Source organism: Acomys minous, assembly GCF_964271855.1.
Source record: "Acomys minous genome assembly, chromosome: 15".
NCBI lineage: Eukaryota > Metazoa > Chordata > Mammalia > Rodentia > Muridae > Acomys > Acomys minous.
In genome coordinates this window covers 96,668,177-96,691,151 of record NC_140497.1, presented here as the reverse complement: position 1 = coordinate 96,691,151, position 22,975 = coordinate 96,668,177, and the positions used below count along the sequence as shown (strand labels likewise).

The 22,975-nt window shown below is 45.5% G+C and overlaps 1 protein-coding gene across 15 annotated transcripts in view; it reads left to right on the top strand.

The window, feature by feature from the left end:
* Positions 1-22,975, top strand: part of EVI5 (ecotropic viral integration site 5) — a 151,531-nt gene that overhangs the window by 79,324 nt on the left and 49,232 nt on the right. For 13 of the 15 annotated variants that reach the window (XM_084758770.1, XM_084758768.1, XM_084758771.1 and 10 more), the window contains 4 exons: positions 8,147-8,281; positions 9,683-9,823; positions 11,810-11,968; positions 21,430-21,576. In XM_084758770.1, coding sequence (XP_084614896.1) covers positions 8,147-8,281; positions 9,683-9,823; positions 11,810-11,968; positions 21,430-21,576 — 582 coding nt within the window. Of the gene's footprint in view, positions 1-8,146; positions 8,282-9,682; positions 9,824-11,809; positions 11,969-12,143; positions 12,203-21,429; positions 21,577-22,975 lie in introns of those variants that run through there. The other 2 variants (XM_084758766.1, XM_084758761.1) reach the window with 2 other exon arrangements.

Below are 22,975 nucleotides of genomic sequence, written 5' to 3'. Positions count from 1 at the left end.
CCTAGGACCCAACAGCAGTGCCCACCCCTAGGACCCAACAGCAGTGCCCACCCCCTAGGACCTAACAGCAGTGCCCACCCCCTAGCACCCAACAGCAGTGCCCACCCCTAGGACCTAACAGCAGTGCCCACCCCCTAGGACCTAACAGCAGTGCCCACCCCCTAGGACCCAACAGCAGTGCCCACCCCCTAGGACCCAACAGCAGTGTCCACCCCCTAGGACCTAACAGCAGTGCCCACCCCCTAGGACCTAACAGCAGTGCCCACCCCCTAGGACCTAACAGCAGTGTCCACCCCCTAGGACCTAACAGCAGTGCCCACCCCCTAGGACCCAACAGCAGTGCCCACCCCCTAGGACCCAACAGCAGTGTCCACCCCCTAGGACCTAACAGCAGTGCCCACCCCCTAGGACCTAACAGCAGTGCCCACCCCCTAGGACCTAACAGCAGTGTCCACCCCCTAGGACCCAACAGCAGTGCCCACCCCCTAGGACCCAACAGCAGTGCCCACCCCTAGGACCCAACAGCAGTGCCCACCCCCTAGGACCTAACAGCAGTGCCCACCCCCTAGGACCTAACAGCAGTGTCCACCCCCTAGGACCCAACAGCAGTGCCCACCCCCTAGGACCCAACAGCAGTGTCCACCCCCTAGGACCCAACAGCAGTGCCCACCCCCTAGGACCCAACAGCAGTGCCCACCCCCTAGGACCCAACAGCAGTGTCCACCCCCTAGGGCCCAGCAGTCTCATTATGATTGTGTATATTTAGCAGTTTGTGGCATCCGATACTCCCGCCAGTAGGTGGCGCTGATGCCGAAGTAAGTGATAAAACAGGAGATGTGAACAAACCCACAGTTGTAGTCGCTACGATTTTTTTTGTAAGTGCTGCGTGTGAGTGTGTGTAGATCTGTACACGCGTGTGCGGTGCCCACAGAGGTCAGAAGAGGACCCGGACTTGGAGTTACAGGCTCTTCCGAGCCTCCTGATACGGGTTCCGGGAGTTGAACTCAGATCCTCTGGAAGCACAGGACGTACTCTTAACCACTGAGCCCTCTGCAGCTCCATCACACTTGTAGTCTTTAAACTGCCGCGTCTCAGTAACTGGTAAAAGCCAGTCGGTGACAGATCACTGTTGAGTAGAAAAGTCTGAAGAATTTTGAAATCATGGACGTTTATAAGAACAGTATCCAAAAAATAAAATAAAATATAACAGTATCCAACAACAGCAAAGCAAACATCCTAAGTATAAGTGGACCATTTACAAAGAAACATTCTGGTCATAAGCTTTAAAATATTATATTTAATATTTTATATGCATATAATGTCCTTGGATCTCTTAAAATTTCAAAGATTAAAGTATTTTCTTTGACCCTATTGGTATTCAGTTAGAAGTTAGTAATGGAGGGTTGGAGAGATGGCTCAGTGATTAAAGCATTTGCCATTTAAAGATTGGGAAATACGCTGGGATGGGAGAAGCAGTCTGTCTGTAATCGCAGGACCTGCAGAGGGACATGGGGTCCTGGAAGCAAGCTGGCTGACCAGACCAGCTTGTAGTGGTACAAAAGACCTTGGGTTCAATTGAAAGACCCTTCCTCAATGAATAACATGGAAAACAGTCAAGGAAGGCTCTTGTCAACCTTGGGCACCTACCTGCGCGCATGCACACACACACACACACACACACACACACACACACACACACGCATGCATACTTGTAACACACACATAAGCACACGTGAAAAAAATTAGTAATAGATGCCTGGAAATTTTCCAGATAGTTGGAAGTTAATCAGAGGACACAGCATGTGAATACTTGGGAACTCTATCTACCATCAAGGACATAGCATGTGAGCACTTGTGAGCTCTATCTACCACAACACTTAGTAGAAACATCTTAAACATTGCTTGTGTTAGGTGAGACACTAAGTCATATACCAATAATTTGTTTTTCCCTCAAGAATATAGATTCAGCCAGGCAGTGTTGGTGCACTCCTGTAATCCCAGCACTTGGGAGACAGAGGCAGAGGCAGGCGGATCTCTGAGTTTCAAGCCAGCCTGGTCTACACAGTGAGTCCAGGACGGTCAAGGCTACACAGAGAAACTCTTGTCTTGAAAAACCAACCAACCAACCAACCAAACAAACAAACAAACCCCCCCCAAAAAAAAAACAAAAAAAGAAAGAAAGGAAAGAAAGAAAAAAATGTAGATTCATGAGAGCAAATTGAACTTAAAGCAAGCAAAAAGAAGAAGGGGGAAGTGAAGAAAAAATTAAATGAAAAAAAGAAATAGGAAAGGGAACATGTGGAGAAAATGGTTTATTGTAGATTAAAAGCACGTAGGCAGAGACAGGGACATCCGGGAGAGTCTAGAGTGGACGTGAGCAGCCTGAGGTGGGAAGGAGAGGAGAGAGGACAAGGCAGGAGGAGCCCTGGAACCAGAGTGGTTGGATTATATAGGGGAGAGCAGCCCAGCCCCCCTGGACTGGAGAGCTCAGGGCAGTGGGTGGGCTGTGCCGCTTAGGAAGTGCTGTAGCGCATAGGACAGGCCGAGGCATGCTGGGAGAACCTGGAGGTCAGGTCTGCTTAGGTATGTTAAATAGACGCCTCAGCCACTTCTGGGGATTGAAACCTAACAGAAACCAAATAGAAAGCTGCACAAATCAAGTCCAGAGCATCCGTGTAACCAAAAGCTGAGTGGACAGTGGTGGACAGTGTGGACAGTGATCAGTGAAGAAGGGCTGAAGGAGGAGAGACTGCAACCAGATAAAGCTCAGTGGTTTTATTTCATATTCCGAATTTTTCTGAGTCTTGCCCATTGTGCCATTGTATTTTCTATATACTAGATTCACTTAGAGGTTTAGATGAGAGAGAAATTGTAGAATTTATTTTGTTTTTAATTATAAAATGAGTTGTGTCCTAGACCAGTGATAGATTTGGTTACTGTAGCCACCCTTGTAAAGATGAGACTTGATCTTTACAACCATTAAGTAATCTGTTTTTTATTAATTTTTAATAAACAATCAAAGGCCACTGCAGTGAGATTATTTTTAACATTTATGGTTAACAGCAATTAAAAATAACTAGAGATAACATTTAAGTTTAAAAGACTTATGTAGTTTTTTTCATATATTAGAAGGAAATCATATGTAAATGATAGTATTTTTTGGTGGCCCTGGGGTTTGAACTCAGGGCTTCATGCAGGCTGGACATGCAGTCTGTCACCTCGCTGTATCCTCAGCCCTCTCTTAGTTTTTTGTCTTGATACACAGTCTCACCAAGTTTCACATGGAGACTCTGTAGCTCAAACTAGCTTTGAGTTTTTGATTCTCCCCTCTTAGCGTCCCAGCTGCCACTGGCCTGTTGACTAAGCACCCCTCCCTCTCCCTCCCCTCCCCCCTCCCCCAACCCTCACCCCCACGCCCCAGCCATTCTGGGCACAGTGTGCTGCAGGAGACCAGAGGATGCGTTTCTGCAGAGACCGGCTCTGACTTTTGTGACCGTTTATTTTTTCCACGGGCTTATGAATGTGACAGTCATACGTACTGCCCACTGGTTTGTCTTGGGCTATGACATACTTTGTCTTGAGAATGAGTTGTAAACATTGTATTGTTTGTAAAAGTAGCTCTAAATTGCTAAGCCACATTTGGATAAAAAACAGGTTATTTTTGTAGCATGTAACTTTGATATCCCAGGTTTAATATAAACTATCTAATATTTAATTTGCTTGTAGGCAAGCCTAAAGTTAACTAATTCATCTAGTAAATACTATTTGCTAACTTCCTGAGAGAAGCACTGTTGCCTTTTGCTGGCTCTGACACTGCTGCTATAGGGTAGGTAGAGAACTTTAAGGTAGTTATTTGAGTTATGAGAAGTGTTGCAAAAACGGCTTCAGAGTGATGTGCCTTCCTTTATAAAGGACACGTAGATGTATAGCGTACTTCTCCCTCTCCCTCTCTTTTCTCTCTCTCCCTCTCTCCCCCCCTTTCTGTCTCTCTCCCTCTCTCCCCCCTCTTTCTGTCTCTCCCTCTCCCCCCCCTCTTTCTCTCTCTCCCTCTCCCCCCCCCTCTTTCTGTCTCTCTCTCTCCCCCCCCTCTTTCTGTCTCTCCCCCCCCCTCTGTTTTGTTTTCTTGAGACAGGGTCTGTCTGAGTGTATAACATCTTGAAGTTAGAGGACAGCATTGTCTTAGTCAGTGTTCCGTTGCTGTGAGGAGACACCACGATCACAACTGTTATGAAAGAAAGCATTTATTTGGGGCTTGTTTACAGTTTCAGAGGGTTAGTCCATTATCATGGTGGGGAGCGTGGCAGCGTGTGGGTAGGCAGGCGTGGCGCTGCAGAGGTGGGCAGGTGTGGCAGCGTGTGGGCAGGCGTGGCGCTGCAGAGGTGGGCAGGTGTGGCAGCGTGTGGGCAGGCGTGGAGCCGCAGAGGCATTTGAGAGCCACACCCTCTCTAGGCAGAGAGAGAGACACAGACGCTGGGCTTCACTTGGGCTTTTGAAACCTCAAAGCCCACCTTCAGTGACACACTTCCTCCAACAAGGCCTCACCTCCTAATCCTTATAATCCTTTCAAACAGTGCCACTTTCTGTTGGCTAAGCATTCAAATATAGGAGCCTATAGGGACCATCCTTATTCAAACCACCACACGTTTTATATATATATATATATATATATATATATATATATATATATATATATATATATATATATATATATATTCCTTTTCAGATTTGAGTCCTATCACTTAAAGTACAGTTTGAACAGCCCTATTCTGAATGTACAAAATGTTCTGAAACTTTTTGATCATTATTACCACATTGTAAAACTTTTAGATTTTGGAGCATTTTGGGATGTGGTATTTTAAGAGATGGTCACGTGTTAAAATCTATGCCAAAAGCAAGCAAGCAAACAAACAAAAAGGCCCCAAGTCTAAAATCTAAAGAATGTCTCTATATTTTAGGTAAAGGGTTAGCCATTCTGTGTAAGAAGCTTCTCTGACTACAAATGCTCAGTTTTCACTGTGTCATTATCTTCTTTCCTTCTTCCATCTCTGAGATTTTTTTTTTTTAAATTTGAAAGTTTGTATTTGCAACGTTGTGCAATACCAGAAAAGTACTTCAGATTGGAAAGCAGAGCCATTTACTAGGAAATCATTTGTCTCGATGTCGTGGGACTCAGATTTGCTTGCGTCACAGGCTGTTTGTCTGTGTGTACATGGACTGAAGTCAATGGTTCCTTGCTGACCGTCAGTGATTATAACTGTGGCAGTTTCACGTAGTAAAGACAGAATGTGTATATGACCAAGTTACTGATTGGAATATTAAATGCATTTTTTAAGGAAGAACAAAACACTATGTCTGATACTATGTTTCAGTTTATAAAAATCGCAAGCTGCAAGTCACTCATTGTGTGACACGTTAGTAAATTTTGTTTCTAGTAGTTCTTTAGTGTTTTAGTGTATGCTTGAGGTAATTTATTTCTGCCAGGCTGAAGATTCCACTTTCTTTTCTGAATTTTAATTATCGTTTTGTCACACTGCGCATCCCAACCACAGCCTCTCCTCCCTGCCCTGCCTCCCTTCTCACCCCGCCCCACTGCTCCTCTGTTTCCCTTCAGACAGAGCAGACCTCCCAGGGGTGCCAGCTGAACTCAGGATGCAGCTAGAGTATGCATCTACCCTCATATAAAGGCTGGATTAAGCAACCCAGCAGAGGGAAAATGGTCCCACAAGCAGGCGGAAGAGCCGCAGGCAACCCCACTTCTGTCATTAGGAGTCCAGCAAAAACCCCAAGTTCAAGAGCACAGCACGTGTGCAGAGATCTGCTGCAGTCTCTGCGGCTCCTGTGAGCCCTGCGCAGTTGATTTTGCGGGCTGTGTTCTCCTTGTGTTATTGACCCCTCTGGCTCCAGCAGTCCCTCCTCCCCTCTGCTTTCACGTGGACGGTTGAGTCTTCTTAGGGCTCTCCTCACACAGGAGGTTGGCAGGCGGACTTGAACGGATCTTATCAGAGCTTTACCTTTAAGAGCTCACAGCATTGGTAGTGCCTGTAGGATAGCTGTGATCTCATTAAGAAATTACGGCACCTTTAGCTTGAAGTCATTCAAAAAGAGCATTTCTTTTTCATTTGCCAAGGTGTTTATTAAGGATGGATGCAGATGAGCTTTCTGTATAAGCATTATTTGTAATACAGCTGGAATTATTAGAGCTGGGAAGTTGTTGGTTAAAGTGCCTAGTGACACAGGCAGGAAGAGCAAGTTCAGTTCTTATCTGACCAGCTTAGTGGGACTCTGTTTCAAAAGGAAAAGATGTTCTGTCATGTAGCTTACTGGTAGAACGCTCTCCTAATAGGCACGGAGCCTTGTGTTCAGTTCCCAGAGCCAAGAGGAGGGACGCCTCCACCTGCACATCCTGTTGGGTAAATGGCCAGGAGGCTGCCCAGGGTCTTAGAAAATTGAAATGTTTTCATGAAAGCATTTTATCATTTTTAATAGTTTTAATTTGATATCCATTTTATTCCTAAGGTAGACAGAACCATTCTTCACTCATAACAGTGCAGTTAGGAGACTCTTCTCTATAGTCTTTTAAATTTTGGAGTTGCCTTTTCTTTTTTTTAATACCTGAGATAAATGTAAAGTGATAGCCATATGATTTTTTTTAAAAAACCAAACAGTTTTGTTCTTTATTGGGGTGTCAAGGTATAGCCGTGTATAGGGGCTGAGGTATAGGGGATGAGGACATTGTAGAACCCAAGGCTTCAGGGTTCTTAGCCATGACGCCCCGATCCTTCAGGCTATGAGGAAGGCACTTTACTCTTTGGGGCTTCTTTGGACTTCAGAAAGCTCCTATATATGGCCAAAAACTGGCTCCCCAAAGTACTCAGCTCCCGCTGGAGTTCCTCCAGAGTCTTGTCTTGCTCTGGCTGCTCCCCAAGCGTGTGCTTCTTGTAATAGCTGGTGTACAAGTCCACCCAGTCACCAACCACAGTCACCATGTTCTCTTCAGGGATAAGAGGGGCCTCAAAGACCTGCTGATTCAGCAGAACATTAAACTCCTTTATTCCTGCAGAGATCAGCTCCTTATTGGTCTGAAAGGGGGCCATATTCAGGTCCAAGGGTGCTGCGCTGACCTCACTCTTCGGGGCTTCTCAGCCATATGATTTTTAAAAGTAGACACACACACACACACACACACACACACACACACACACACACAAGAATTAGGCATCTTTCTACCACCTACCCCCCCCCCCCAGATAGGAGCTTTATTTATTTATGTTTTGCCCTACAGCTGAAGGTGCTGGTGCACATAGTTGGTCCCAGCACTCATTTTAGGAGCCAAGGCAGGAGAATTATGGGTTTCGCAGCAGCCAGGATGTACAGTGAGTTCCTCCTGTCTGCGTTGGCGTATATGAACGCCCTGGGTGGAGAGAGAGACATTTTTAAAGCAAATACAATTTTACTTTATTGGGATTTAGGACCCCTCACTTTATCTGATGTGTCATGTTTTTACTTTGTATATTTCTGTGGCCTACAACATGAGCTAAATACGCCATCAAAGAAATTCTACTGCCCACATTGAAAGAAGTGAAAGGGAAGTCGATGTTTTTTTGTTTACGTCAATGTATGTGAAATATTTCAACAAACAATTAAGATTAAAAAACGTTGAATTATTTTATGCATCTATTTAGCTTTATACTTTTGTTGGTGCTGGGGGTTTGGACCCAAGGTACTTGCGCTGGAAAACCAGTTTGTGTCTTTTGTGTCTAACTGTACTCGTAAGAGTTAGGTGCGCTGCGAGGACTGAGTCATTGCCTGAGGTTAATGGCTACGTGTGTGGGGCCAGAACAGATTCTTAGTATCTTGATAGGTGGACAGATAAAGGATGGGTACTTTATATGACTGTCAAGAAATGTAATACAGCTCATTACCAAAACCAAAAGACACCGGAACTGGCCTTTTCTTTTTCTTTCTTTCTTTTTTAAAAGCTTATTTGTTGGGAAAAGAAAATAATTTGCAATACTGGGTAGATAGAACTTTGCTATTTTTAGTCTCCCATAATACCCAAATTAAAATTATTCATTATTTTTCTTATGTGTATATACTTGCATGTTTGTGGTTCCCTGAAACTTTGGTGTATGTTTGTAACTTTTAGCATAAATGCAGCTCCACGTACAACGAAGATTTTGTGCTGCAGCTGGAGAAGGAATTGGTCCAAGCCAGGCTGAGTGAGGCCGAGTCTCAGTGTGCGCTGAAGGAGATGCAGGACAAAGTGCTGGATATCGAGAAGGTGAGTGAGGAGCCGCATGAGCTCTCCCGCTCTGCTGCATCTGAGGGCGGAACTGAAGGAGACCTGTTTGTTTGTTTGTTTGTTTTTTAAACATGCAAGGAGCTATGTATTAGTTACTGAACTAGCAAATAAGAAAAATGCTGCTAGTCGGTAGGTGATACAGTGCTTGCCCACAGTGCACGGCCCTGCGTTCAGCCTCCAGCACATAAAGCCAGCTATGGGCACACACCCACAGTCCCAGCACTCAGGATGTGGACAGAAGTTCAAGGTCAGCTTTGGCTACTTAGTGGTGTGCTTGAGGCCTTGTCTGAAGGGACGGTGGAAATAACCGTAACGATGCTGAGTCAGAAAATCCTTTCCCGAGTCAGTGAGTTCAAGGACTATTCTCTGTTACTCTTCAGTCCGATTCAGGGTAGCGTGGTCTTTACATGTGAGGGACTTGGTCCATTTGGGGTTGAGTGTTGTGCAGGGTGATAAATGTGGGTCTATTTGCATTCTTCTACAAGCAGCTACCCAGTTTGACCAACTACTTGTTGAAGATGCTGTCTTTTCTCTAGTGTGTAGTTTTGGCTTCTTGATCGAAATTAGGCATCCATAGGGGTCTGGACTCTTAGCTGGGTCTTCAGCTTGACCCCATTGATTTGGCTGGTTCAGCTGATATGTGTCTGCTTTTATGCCAGTACCATGCCATCTTTATTATTATAGCTCTATAATACAACTTAAGACATGGGGTGTTGAGCTGGAGAGATGGCTCAGAGGTTAAGAGCACTGGCTGCTCATCCAAAGGTCCTGAGTTCAGTTCCCAGCAACCACATGGTGGTTCATAACCATATATAAAATCTTTTTTTTTTTTTTTAAGCATGCTCTACCAAGCCTGGTGTGACTTGCTAAGGAAAAAAAAAAAGATAAGGAGTGTTAATATTTCTAGCAGTTCCTTTATTATTTAGTATTGTTTTAGCTATCCTAGGATTTTTGTGTTTCCATATAAAATCGACGATCGATTTTTCAATTTCCTTGAAAATTTGTGTTGGAATTTTAATGGGGATTACATTGAATCTGTAGATTGATTTTGGTAGGATGGCTATTTTTACTATGTTAATCCTACAGATCCGTGAGCATGGGAGATCTTTCCATCTTCTGATGTCTTCAATTAAGAGTGCTGGTTCTTTTTTGTTACTTTCATACAAATCCGTGTTCCACAGTTAAGACTACAATTAGACATGAGATCTCTCCCCAGAATCTGAATGGTGAGATGAGAGAGAACGGACTGTAGGTTATCTCCCAACCTACACACACACACTCACACACACACACACATACACACACACACTCACACACGCACGAACTAGCTTTTAAAAGGCGTGTTAAGTTTTAAAAATCTCACATTTTCTCTGACTTTAGAAGAACAACTCATTTCCCGATGAGGACAACGTTGCAAGGCTTCAGGAGGAGCTCATCGCCGTGAAGCTGAGGGAGGCTGAGGCCGTTACGGGTCTGAAAGAACTACGCCAGCAAGTCCGGGACTTAGAGGAGCACTGGCAAGTACGTCCGAGCTGACGTGGTGCGTCCCTGAAGGGACTGAAAGCGCTTCGTCTGTGTGACCTTGACGTAGCTGGTGACCAACAGTAGGCAATGAAAGATAGTGCTTAGTGTCACAGTTGAGGACATTTGTTAACTTGAGAGCACGTTTAAATTGTGCTTTGTATAACTCTTAAAGTGGAACAAAAGATAAACTAGGAGCCAGGTTGTGTTTTTATTACTGTGCTTGGACTTCCACACTGTTCAGCGTTTCCTAGAGAAGTGTAAGGGCATATTCCTCTTCTATAGTACAGAGCTTTCCTTTTTATTAAGTATATTTTTGTCCTCTGAGAATCTGATTCATGTGTGCTATGTGGCTTGGTCATATGCACTCTCATGCTCCCTCCCCCCAAGCCCCCAGATCCACCCTTTGCCCCCCCCACCTCAGATCCTCTGTTCTTCTCTTAAACTCACTGCTCCAGTGTTTGCTGCCCTCACACTCAGGAGTATGGGGCCACCGTTTGCGGACGATTGGCCTACTAGGAGCCACATTCTTAAAGAAAGCTGACTCTGCCTTACCCAGGGCTCTGTCGTTAGCGCTTTAGCTATGGCTGGAAGCTCAGGAGCCTGCCCCAGGTCACGGCGGAGTGTGGACTGGGTGGTTCTTGTGCAGGCACCGCAGCTGCTGACCGGTCATGAGTATAGTGGTGCTGTCATGTCCAGGAGACACGGCTTTGCTCTGGTCGACCCCAGCCGCCGGCTCTTAGAGTTTTCCTATCCCCTTTCCCACAGTGGCCCTGAGCCTTGAGGGGAGGGAGTAAGACACAGAAGCCTCAGTATGGCTGAGTGCTCCATATAAAATTAATCTCTGGGCTTTGGCCAGTTGTCAGTTTCTCTGTGGGTTTCTCCCCACTGCGCAGAGAAACCCGTCTGGTGAATTGCAGCAGCACCAACCTATGGCGCAGAAATTAGAGAGCAGCTTGATGTTCTGTGCGTTTACCAGACAAAGATTCTCTTTGCTGTCTGGTGCTTTGTTGGGAAGTGGGAAACAGCGGAAGGGGGCATCAGTGTGTATTTTGTAAATTTCTAACTTCTTTCGAAAATGCTGATCACAAAATGAACGACACTTTAGGTGTATTCATATAAATGTTTTTACTTGTGAGGGAAATTTGATAAAGAACAAAACATAACAATCTGTCGGGCAGAAGACAGTGAGTTTTTAAAACTACACAGTTGCCAGTCGCTGGAGGTGGCAGGGGTGGCGCATGCCTTTATTCCTGGGACTTAGGAGGCAGGGGGATCTCTGAGTCCGAGGCCAGCCTGGTCTACAGAGCAAGTCCAGGACAGGCAAGGCTACACAGAGAAACCCTGTCTCGAAAAACAAATAAACAAACAATAAAAACCCAGGCTGCTTCAGAATGGTGATATTGGTTTGGATGGGGTGGGGCTTGGGAGGCTGTGGGGGTGGGGTTTGGGGGGTTGTGGGGGTGGGGTGGGGGTAGGAAGAGACTTAAAGATTGAAATTGGTCTTTGAGGGGGCCTGGAGATGACTCAGAGAGAGGGGCCACTTGGCTGCAAGGCCTCATAACCAACGCTGAGAACCAGAATTAGGACCTCCAGGCTCACAGGGTAAAAGAGAACCGACTCCTGCAGGCTGTCCTCTGAGCTCCGTCTGTGTGCCCCAAGCCAGTGAATAGATGCAATATAATTTTAAAAGAACAAAAGAAATTAGTCATTGATATTATTATGGCTTTAAAAAGAAAACAAACACATTTTGAAAAGTACTCAGGGAGCAACAAATACACTAAGCTAGGTGTGGGAATGTGAAAACTGAGGCAGGAAGATTGCAAGTCCAAAGCCATCTGGCAGTACAGAGTGCAGAGCAAGAGCTCCGCTTAGACAGACAGACAGTCAGACAGACAGATTTTGGACAGCATTAAACACATGCTCCGTAAAGTCAACTCTTACCCCAATAGAGTATTGCTTGCGATGTGATGTTTTATGCTTTAGCGTCATTTAGCTCGGACTTCTGGAAGATGGAAGGACCCACCCAAGAAAAATGCTGTCAACGAGCTACAAGATGAGCTGATGAGCATTCGCCTCAGAGAAGCGGAAACACAGGCAGAAATCAGAGAAATGAAGCAGAGGATGATGGAGATGGAGACACAGGTAGGTTGGGCAGGATGATGATGGAGATGGAGTCGCAGGTGTGCTGGGCAGGATGATGGAGATGGAGACGCAGGTGTGCTGGGCAGGATGATGGAGATGGAGACACAGGTGTGCTGGGCAGGATGATGATGGAGACACAGGTATGCTGGGCAGGATGATGGAGATGGAGATGCAGGTGTGCTGGGCAGGATGATGATGGAGACACAGGTGTGCTGGGCAGGATGATGATGGAGACACAGGTATGCTGGGCAGGATGATGGAGATGGAGACACAGGTATGCTGGGCAGGATGATGGAGATGGAGAGGCAGGTGTGCTGGGCAGGATGATGGAGATGGAGACGCAGGTGTGCTGGGCAGGATGATGATGGAGACACAGGTGTGCTGGGCAGGATGATGATGGAGACACAGGTGTGCTGGGCAGGATGATGGAGATGGAGATGCAGGTGTGCTGGGCAGGATGATGGAGATGGAGACACAGGTATGCTGGGCAGGATGATGGAGACACAGGTGTGCTGGGCAGGATGATGGAGATGGAGAGGCAGGTATGCTGGGCAGGAGGATGGAGATGGAGACACAGGTGTGCTGGGCAGGATGATGATGGAGACACAGGTGTGCTGGGCAGGATGATGATGGAGACAGAGGTGTGCTGGGCAGGATGATGAGATGGAGACACAGGTGTGCTGGGCAGGATGATGATGGAGACACAGGTGTGCTGGGCAGGATGATGATGGAGACACAGGTGTGCTGGGCAGGAGGATGATGGAGACACAGGTGTGCTGGGCAGGATGATGATGGAGACACAGGTGTGCTGGGCAGGAGGATGATGGAGACACAGGTGTGCTGGGCAGGATGATGATGGAGACAGAGGTGTGCTGGGCAGGATGATGGAGATGGAGACACAGGTATGCTGGGCAGGATGATGAGATGGAGACACAGGTGTGCTGGGCAGGATGATGATGGAGACACAGGTGTGCTGGGCAGGATGATGATGGAGACACAGGTATGCTGGGCAGGAGGATGGAGATGGAGACACAGGTGTGCTGGGCAGGATGATGATGGAGACACAGGTGTGCTGGGCAGGATGATGATGGAGACACAGGTGTGCTGGGCAGGAGGATGGAGATGGAGACACAGGTGTGCTGGGCAGGAGGATGATGGAGACACAGGTATGCTGGGCAGGAGGATGGAGATGGAGACACAGGTGTGCTGGGCAGGATGATGATGGAGACACAGGTGTGCTGGGCAGGATGATGATGGAGACGCAGGTGTGCTGGGCAGGATGATGATGGAGACACAGGTATGCTGGGCAGGAGGATGGAGATGGAGACACAGGTGTGCTGGGCAGGATGATGATGGAGACAGAGGTATGCTGGGCAGGAGGATGGAGATGGAGACACAGGTGTGCTGGGCAGGATGATGATGGAGACACAGGTGTGCTGGGCAGGATGATGATGGAGACACAGGTATGCTGGGCAGGATGATGATGGAGACACAGGTGTGCTGGGCAGGATGATGATGGAGACACAGGTATGCTGGGCAGGAGGATGGAGATGGAGACACAGGTGTGCTGGGCAGGATGATGATGGAGACACAGGTGTGCTGGGCAGGATGAAGATGGAGACACAGGTGTGCTGGGCAGGATGATGATGGAGACACAGGTGTGCTGGGCAGGATGATGATGGAGAGGTAGGTATGCTGGGCAGGATGATGATGGAGACACAGGTGTGCTGGGCAGGATGATGATGGAGACACAGGTATGCTGGGCAGGATGATGATGGAGACACAGGTGTGCTGGGCAGGATGATGAGATGGAGACACAGGTGTGCTGGGCAGGATGATGGAGACACAGGTATGCTGGGCAGGATGATTATGGAGACACAGGTGTGCTGGGCAGGATGATGAGATGGAGACACAGGTGTGCTGGGCAGGATGATGATGGAGACACAGGTGTGCTGGGCAGGATGATGGAGACACAGGTATGCTGGGCAGGATGATTATGGAGACACAGGTGTGCTGGGCAGGATGATGGAGATGGAGAGGCAGGTGTGCTGGGCAGGATGATGATGGAGACACAGGTGTGCTGGGCAGGATGATGATGGAGATGGAGACACAGGTGTGCTGGGCAGGATGATGATGGAGATGGAGACACAGGTGTGCTGGGCAGGATGATGGTGGAGATGGAGACACAGGTGTGCTGGGCAGGAGGATGATGGAGAGGCAGGTGTGCTGGACAGCCCAGTTGGGTGGAAAGGAGCGCTAGGTCAGCTTTCTCACTTTTTTGTTATAGCTAAAAATAACACTGGTGAGAGACTATAAAGTTATGAAGAGTGAAAATTTAGGCTTTAGGTGGGAAATTTGAATTCCATGTCATTGTGTGAATGAGTCAACCTCAACGTTGTCTCATACTTAGGATTAAGGTAAAAGGTGAAGTTTACACAGTGGCTTTCTGGTATTCATGCTGAGAGCTAAACTGACCTATTACTCTCTACCCTTATGTATTCATTCATATATATTCACATTCTCTCTCTCTCTCTCATTTTTTTTTTAAGGCATGTTTTCTCTGAGTAGCCTTGGCTGTCCTGGATTCACTTCGTAGATCAGGCTGGCCCTGAACCCATGGAGATCCACTTGCCTCTGCCTCCCTGAGTGCTAAGATAGTGTCTGTCATTGAACCTGGAGCTCCAGCAACTTAACCTTTTTGTCAGCAAGTTCTAACAATCTGCCTGTGTGTCCAGCAGCCTAACTCTAGGGTTACACAGGGGAACCCACCTTTTATATGAGTGCTGGGGGGGTCTAAACTCAGGTCTCTAAGCTTATACACCAAGCACTCTCACTCACTGAGCCACTGCCCCAGCTCTATTTTGTTTTAGCTTTTTTTGTTGTTTGTTTGTTTTGGGTTTGTGGTGGTTTTGTTGTTGTTGTTGTTGTTGTTGTTTTGTTTTGTTTTGCTTTTGAGACAAAGCTGTGCTGTATCCCTGACTTGCTTCTCACTCACACTATAGTCTGGCTTGGCCTGAAACTAATAACAAATGTTCCCTAGCCTTCCCAGTGCTGTGATTACATTTAGAAACATTTTTTGCCCCCAGAGTTAATCTCTGCTTTGGCCTTTGAACAAAATTGAAGCAAGCTAGACTTTTTGGTTTATTAGTAAAACTAACAGGATTGTCTTATTGCACAAATTAAGAAGGAAAATTTATGTAGGCAACATTCCTCAACTTAAATGCTTATTTAACATTCGAGGTAGAAATTCTTTGTTTTATGTGTCTAGCCCTGTGTGTTACAGATGTTTAGCAACACCCTGGCCTCTGCCTTCCAGATGTTCCCTGTAGTGACTGAAACTGTCTCCATACATTTCCAGTAAAGAGTCAGAAGTGTCCACTGTAATCAAGCTGTGTAGTGTGATCCTGAGCAATTACGTCTAAACCAGTCCCTGTTTCTGTATTAAGTCCCTATCTTAAATATATTTGGCTTAAGATGTGCGAATCATTTTGGCTACAAAGCTGTTTGCATTGAAATTTGGCTTTTATGAAGTACACTCACATAGTTTCCCTATGGGGTCTGTGGGGCAGATTGCAGGGTCTCTGCTGATGTTCTCTCTTCTCAGAGAAAATTGTTTATTATTTGTATTTAATATACGTAATTCTCAAACATGCTTTAAACCATCCCTAGGTACAATGCCTAATATAGCACAAATTTAATAGAAATAATTGTTAGACTATATCATTTAGGGAATAATTAAAAGTTTGCATATGTGCAGTACAGATACAATTTAAACGTTTTTAGTCCTTAGCAGTTTGAATTCATGGATGCATAGGAAGGGCCAACAGTGCATATTGTAGAGGAATTTTAATTCAGAACACTGTTGTTCTGGCAAGAGACCGCATCCAAAGGTCTTCTAGGTCCATGTGGCCTGGCTAGAATACTTTAGACACGCCTTTAGTCCAGGAGACAGAGACAAGCAGATCTCTGAGTTCCAGGCCAGCCTGGTAGAGAGCAAGTTTGAGGAAAAGAAAAGCTTAGGTCCAGGCGTGGTGGTGCACGCCTTTAATCCCAGCACTCAGGAGACAGGCGTGCAGATCTCTGAGTCCTGGTCAGGCAGTTCACTTGAGTCAGTCAGCTGAGAGGCAGCGCAGTGGAGCTCAGTTCGTGGCAGCTCAGCTCATGGGATCCAGAGGCAGTTTTTACTGGGCGAGTTTTACAGACTGGACACAGGTGAAGACAGAACGAGCCAGAGAATGAGAAGGAGCCAGAAGATTAGAACAGATTGCTAGAGTTAGTTTGAGGCCAAGCAGAGCAGTTTAGTCAGAAGCTAAGAGAAGCCAGTTTGAACCAGTCAGCTTGGAGAGGAGTTTGAGCCAGAACAGCTGAGTGGAACCAGCCAGCCAGAGCTCAGAAAGAATTAGAAAGGGTGAGCTTATTCAGGAGTAAGTCTCTTAGGCTGAAAACATTCTAGGCCTAGGTTAGATTATAAGGCTAGAAGCTTCCAGGCCTAGGCTTCGGTTCACAATGGTAGTAAAGCCTCCCAGACAACATTTAAATCAGGCAAATAAAAGTTCCTTTTACAGCGCTCAGTCAGTAGGGGGCGTAGTTTGCTCATGTCTTACTCTGTATTCTAGTGAGCAAATAAAGGGTCATTCCATGTCAGGCGTGATACTGTGAATATACATTGTCTTTAGGATAAGTATGTCTTGTTTCATAGCATCTAATTACTTTCTCAAAAGTTTTATTGACATTAAAAATATGAAAGAGGCTAAAATTAAGAAAAGTAGAAATTAGATTTTTGTGCTTGGAAATTTTATTTTTATGAACAAAATTTTCATGAACAAAATTTATTTATATATACATATATATGACTATATGGTGTGTGTGTGTGTGTGTGTGTGTGTGTGTGTATGAGAGAGAGTAAGTGAGTCAAATTCAAGACATGGTTTGGAGAACCTTTGAGGTCTGAAAGGACCGACAGTTGAGCAGTTAGACACGACACAGACTACATTAACTGTGACTCAGAAATTGAATCTAAGTTCAGAGAGAGAGAGAGAGAGAATCTGCTGTCCCAAGCAGAGGGGGCATTTGCCTAAAGCTGCGTAACTTGGTGAGAGTTTCTATAGCTTTTGTGTCTCCAACCATCGTGGACTAGTAGCGTAACTTGTGCTACATTCTCCCACGTCACTGGTTTATAAATGCTGGAACTTGGGCTGGTAACAGTCATAAAGTTTCATGTAAAAAAGCTTCCAGGTAGAAAAGCTAAAAGTGTGATGACAGTAGTATATAGTTAGCTACAATATTAATCACACCCATGGAGCCACTGTCTAGAAACTGGTCCATGCAGATGGGTGTAACTCCACGTCTTTCCTTTAAAACACTTCGAGAACTTGGTCTACCGAGTGTGCCCTGGCTTTATTGTGCCACTGTCCTCTTGCTACAGACACATTTTCTTTCTGTTGCAAACAGTTCTACATTTGCTTGCATGTTTCTTTGTCTTTTATCCAAGAGTTCACTGATTGTGGCCCGCTTTCTCTGTGCTGGGGACACTGTTGCCATCTGGACCCTATGGAACTCTTGCCTTCTCAAAATAGTGTTTTTGAATGCGTAGAGCAAAATACATGACTGCAGAAACAAAGCAGGTACACTGAGGTAGAGTTTACCAAAATAGTAAAGCTGTTGCGTGATATAGAACGTATACACAGAAACACTCACAACGTACTCCTGTTTCTGGGTAAAGGTTTCAGATTTGGGTACTTATATCCATAGGTTACATAACCTATGTTACATATAGCTGCCTCATCTTTTTTGTTTCCACCTTACTTGCGTGCTTACATCTCTGATAAACGTAATAGGCACATTATAACATTGAATTTGACAAGTGTTTATTTAATGCAGAATATGCTTTAAAAAAAAAAAGCCTACCAAACTCAGCCTACACTTGAAGTGGTGAGTTTTACAGATGAGCTTTATCTCAGTGAAACTATAAAGATCCAACCTCACGGCTCCTGTTACTACCGTGCTTAGTCTATATTTTGTGATGCCTTACCTCTAAGCTACTGCTGTCATACCTGCTATAATACGTGGATAACTTTGGTTGGTTATGTTTCCTTAGTGAAATGCAGTGTGCAGCTTTCTTTCAGTTAATTCCACTTCAACTCTATTCTTTGTATAACTATGCTTCTCTCTTGTGTGTCTTACTTTTTACTCTTCTGCTTAAAGAAACTGTTGCATGGCTAAAGGAATTGTAAAGGCAATAACTATATCTTGATTTTAAGCAGTAAGGTCCTCAGAAGAACTTGTGTTTGTTCATATTGCACATTATTTTGTATATGTCTTTTAAGCCTCTAGTTTATTAGACGCTGCTGTTGTCCTATGGAGTTGGTGCTCATTTGAATTTGATTTATCTAATCTTCTATTTATTGCAATGCTGCATCTTTCCTTCTTCCCCTCCTCTCTCCCTTTTCTTCTTTCTTCCGTCTTGCTTTGTTTCCTGGGCTGGCCTCAAATTCATGATCTATCCAGATAACTAGGATTATAGGTGTGTGTATCACTTCACTTGGCTTTCTTTCATTTGAGTTTTGTTAATATTTTTTAAAAGATTTATTTATTTATTTGTTAATTATGTATACAGTGCTCTGCCTACATGACAGAAGAGGGCATCAGATCACACTATAGATGTGTCAGGATCCACCATGTTGTTGCTGGGAATTGAACTCGGGACCTCTGGAAGAGCAGACAGTGCTCCTTACCGCTGAGCCATCTCTCCAGCCCCCCTTTCTTTTACTCTGTATGAGCACTTAGTTGAACAAACTCTTGCAGGGTGAAAAACACTCTCTGAAGCGTTACATTTGCCTCCGCCATCTTTCCCTCGTGTGTCCTGTGTCTTCCGTGGCTCTTCTCTTTCTTTAGCACCTTGTTATGATGGTACCCGGGGCGGATCCAGTTCCGCTCACCGCCCTTGGGTCACATGTGCTTCCGGGGCTGCAGCTTCATATCCACGTGTTGACTTATTTTTGTAGCTCTGGCGCGTGAATCCATGATAATCAAGTGAGGTGACCCCGAGCTGTGCTACAGATCTCTTCTCTCCTTGATGCGTGGTCTCACCAGGGCCGCTGGGATTACCTTGAGCTCACAGTGTATTCCAGGGTGGCCTGGAATTTGTGGTCATTTTGCCTTAGCCACCTAAGTAGCCGGGGTTACAGCTTTACACAACTAGGCCTTGCTCACGTTTTTTTTTTTTTCTTTCTTTCTTTCTTGCAGGGGGCGGGGGAAGAATAAAACTTTCTCAGTTAATAAAATATTAACAGCTGGGCACAATGGCGCACACCTGTAATCCCAGCACTCAGGAGGCAGAGGCAGACAGAATCTCTGAGAGCTCGAGGCTAGCCTGATCTACAAAGTGAGTCCAGGACAGCCAAGGTTACACAGAGAAACCCTGTTTTGAAAAACCAAACTGGGCTGGAGAGATGGCTCAGCGGTTGAAAGCACTGACTGCTCTTCCAGAGGTCCTGAGTTCAATTCCCAGGAGCCCAGGTGGCTCACAACCATCTATAATGCCATCTGATGCCCTCTTCTGGCCTGCAGATGTACATGCAGGCAGACCACTGTATACAAAATAAGTAAATATTTAAAAAAAAGGAAAACCAAAGCAACAACCAAATAAATAAACAAATAAATAAAATTAGATATTAACATACCTTACCATAGCTTAAAAAAAAAACTTTTATTCTGAAAATTTGGACCTCCTTTTTTGTGACTTATGAATTGTTTTTAGAACACTAATATTTTTTAGCATGCCTAATCTTATGTTTAACCCTTTTACTGTGTGTGTGTGTGTGTGTGTGTGTGTGTGTGTGTGTGTGTGTACATACATGTTTGTATGTGTCTGGCTGTGTTTGCAGAGGCCAGAGGTTGACTTGTGTCCTCCTGTATCACTGCCCATGTTATTTTGGGGACAGGCCTCACCTATTGGCTAGATGCCAGTGAGCTGGAGGTCTTTGTCTCTGCCCTCCCTTGCTGTTCGCTCCCACATATGTGCCACCGTGCCCACCTTTTACACGGATGCTGGAGACGCAGGCTCAAGCCTCCATGGTCACACACCACAGGCGTTTAACGCACTGAGCCATCGCTCCAGCCCCTCACTGAAAATCTAATATCAACAGTTGTACTGAACTTTGCACCACTAAGCAGGTAAAGGCAGGAAGGTTGTCAGTTTCAGACCAACCCAGGCTACACAGCAAGATGCTAGCTCAAAAACTAACGCAGTTGTTTTGGCCTCACTCCCTCTGCCTCCTCTCGCTGTGAGGTGGCTCTGTATGCTGCAGGGCGGCCTTGCTGGGGCAGTGCTGAGGGTAGGCATGTCCACTTTGCCATCTCTACGTGTTTTTCAGTGACTTCTGTTTTGCTTATGCCTTTTCTTCCGTTTATCTTACGTGAAGCCCTTACATAACGACGTTATTATGAGGCCTTCTTAAAATATACCCTTGTCTGTCACTTACTGTTTCTCACCTGTGGTTTTGTATTTAGTTGTTGGAAGACTTTTCATCTTGAGAATTCTAATTTATTTATTTAATTTATTTATACAATGTTCTGCCTGCTTGTATGCCTGCAGGGCAGAAGAGGGCACCAGATCTCACTATAGATGGTTGTGAGCCACCATGTGGTTTCTGGGAATTGAACTCAGGACCTCTGCAAGAGCAGTTGGTGTTCTTAGCCTCTAAGCTACCTCTCCAGCCCAAAGTGATTGATCTTTGTTATTTGGATTATTTATACTCTCCCATAGTCCATACAGGCTGTTTTTCTTTCTTTCTTGGTTTGTTTGTTTGTTTGTTTGGTTTTTCAAGACAGGGCTTCTCTGTGTAGCCCTGACTGTCCTGGACTCGCTTTGTAGACCTGGCTGGCCTTGAACGCACAGCGATCCACCTGGCTGTGCTTACCCGAGTGCTGGGTTTATAGGTGTGCACCGTAACACTTGGCTCTTTTTTTTTTCATTTTTATTTTTATTTATTTATTTATTTAAAGATTTATTTATTTAATACACAGTGTTCTGCCTGCATGTACACCAGAAGAGGGCACCACATCTCATTACAGATGGTTGTGAGCCACCATATGGTTGCTGGGAATTGAACTCAGGACCTTTGGAAGAGCAATTGGTGCCCTTAACCTGTGAGCCATATCTCCAGCGTCCTTTTTTTCATTATTAAATAAGCATTTTAAGCAACATTTTATAAGGCTATTGAAGTATAAAATGGACAAGTAAAAAATTATTAAAAACTGTCTTTGCTTGGCTATGATGGCGCATGCCTTTAAATCCCATCCCTTGGGAGGCAGAAGCAGGCAGATCTCTGAGTTTGAGGCCAGCCTGGTCTACAGAATGAGTTTCAGGGCAGCCAGAGAAACCGTGCCTTGAAAAAACCAAAACAAAAATCAAACCCAGAAAAGCCCCATCCTCTGTGTCTGTTTACATTTCTCATTAGAGCCAGATCAACAGTAACCAGCTTCGAAGGGCAGAACAGGAAGTGACCAGTCTGCAGGAGAAGGTGCATTCTCTTTCTGCGAAGAACAAAGGCTTGCTCACCCAGCTAAGCGAGGCAAAGCGCAGACAGGCGGAGATCGAGTGCAAGGTAAGGGACAGGATAACGGCCCTTTCTATAGGTTTGCTTATCACAATTATATTTTGTTGTTCTTGAGACAGGCTTTCAGGAGGTGGCCCTGGCTAGGCTGGAGTTTGCTCTGTAGAGCATTGGCTCTTCTGCCTCTGCCTCTTGTTGCTGGGATGACAGGCATGCTCCGCACCCAGGTTAAATTTTCTTCCTTTCTCCTGGTCTTGTTTTACTTCTCAGTCAGGGTTAGCTCATTTTGTTGAGAGGGTGAATTTCAGGCAAGAAGCCACCTTGCTTACCTCAGCCTTGGTCACATTAATACCTACATTGGCATTTACAAATGCCAGTGTCTTTTCGATGTTTCTTCTGACTAGTATCTCTTCTAACCCTAGCTTGTGATGACGCACTTGAAAATGAGGGTAGCTGGAGAGGTTAGCTGGCCGCATATTAGCAGGCGGTTAGCGCCGATGTGCCTAGGAGAGACGTGTGTGTGTGTGCGCGGGTGGGTTGAGAAACACCAGTGTCCTTCCGTTACTCTTGTAATCAGTTTTGTTCATGTGAAGCTGTAGTGTTCAAAAGCCCTACAGGTATTGGAAATAAAGTCAGCCAATGAGGAGGACAGATGGCTGGGCTGTCGGGTGGAGGAGGAGGAGGAGACTGCGGGTGGACACACGCAGACGTGTGTGAGCAAGAGCCAAAGGGATGCGTGTAGTCTGAGCCTTGGTGTGCGTCCTGAGGCGGAGTGGTGACGGTTCAAGAGGGAGCACTCACGTCTGCGGCAGACAGTAGGAGCTGAGCCCTTCATGTAGTCAAGCCTTGTTATTCTGTGAGAAATAAGACTTTCAGTGGCGCATAGAAAGCTGTAATTCCATCAGCTTGTTCTGCTGTCATTAAAAACCAATGAGTGGTTTATCAGTGTCACTGAAATCCAGAGGTGAAATTGCATCCTAAGAAATATTCATGGCCCTCAGAACTTAGGCTGAAGAAATCTGTAGCCAGTGGTAGCGTTGTGCGAACTCAGGAATTGCCCCTCTCAAAAGCTACTGCTGGACTGATTTAAAACCAGAGTGGTGCACAGGGGGGCGCTCACACTGAGAGCTGTGGACCTGCTGGTGGTGTCACAGTGCCCCGGCTGTCTTTAGTAGAGGGCTTGTGTGTGAGCTCTGACGTGCTTCCGTCTTCTGCACTTCCCTTTGCAGACCCTGGTAATTAATATTAGGGATTAGTTGTCATCCTAGCACGAGTGCTCGGCCCAGGTCCCTGTTAGAGCGTGACAGTTCGGTCACTAGTTATGTAAATTACATTTATTTTCATTCAGTTTTATATGATTAAAGCTTATGATTTGTCGGTGAGTAATCTTTAAAGCTCATTTTTCACTTATATAAAGTATATGGATTTTAAAATAGTACAAGCCTGTAGT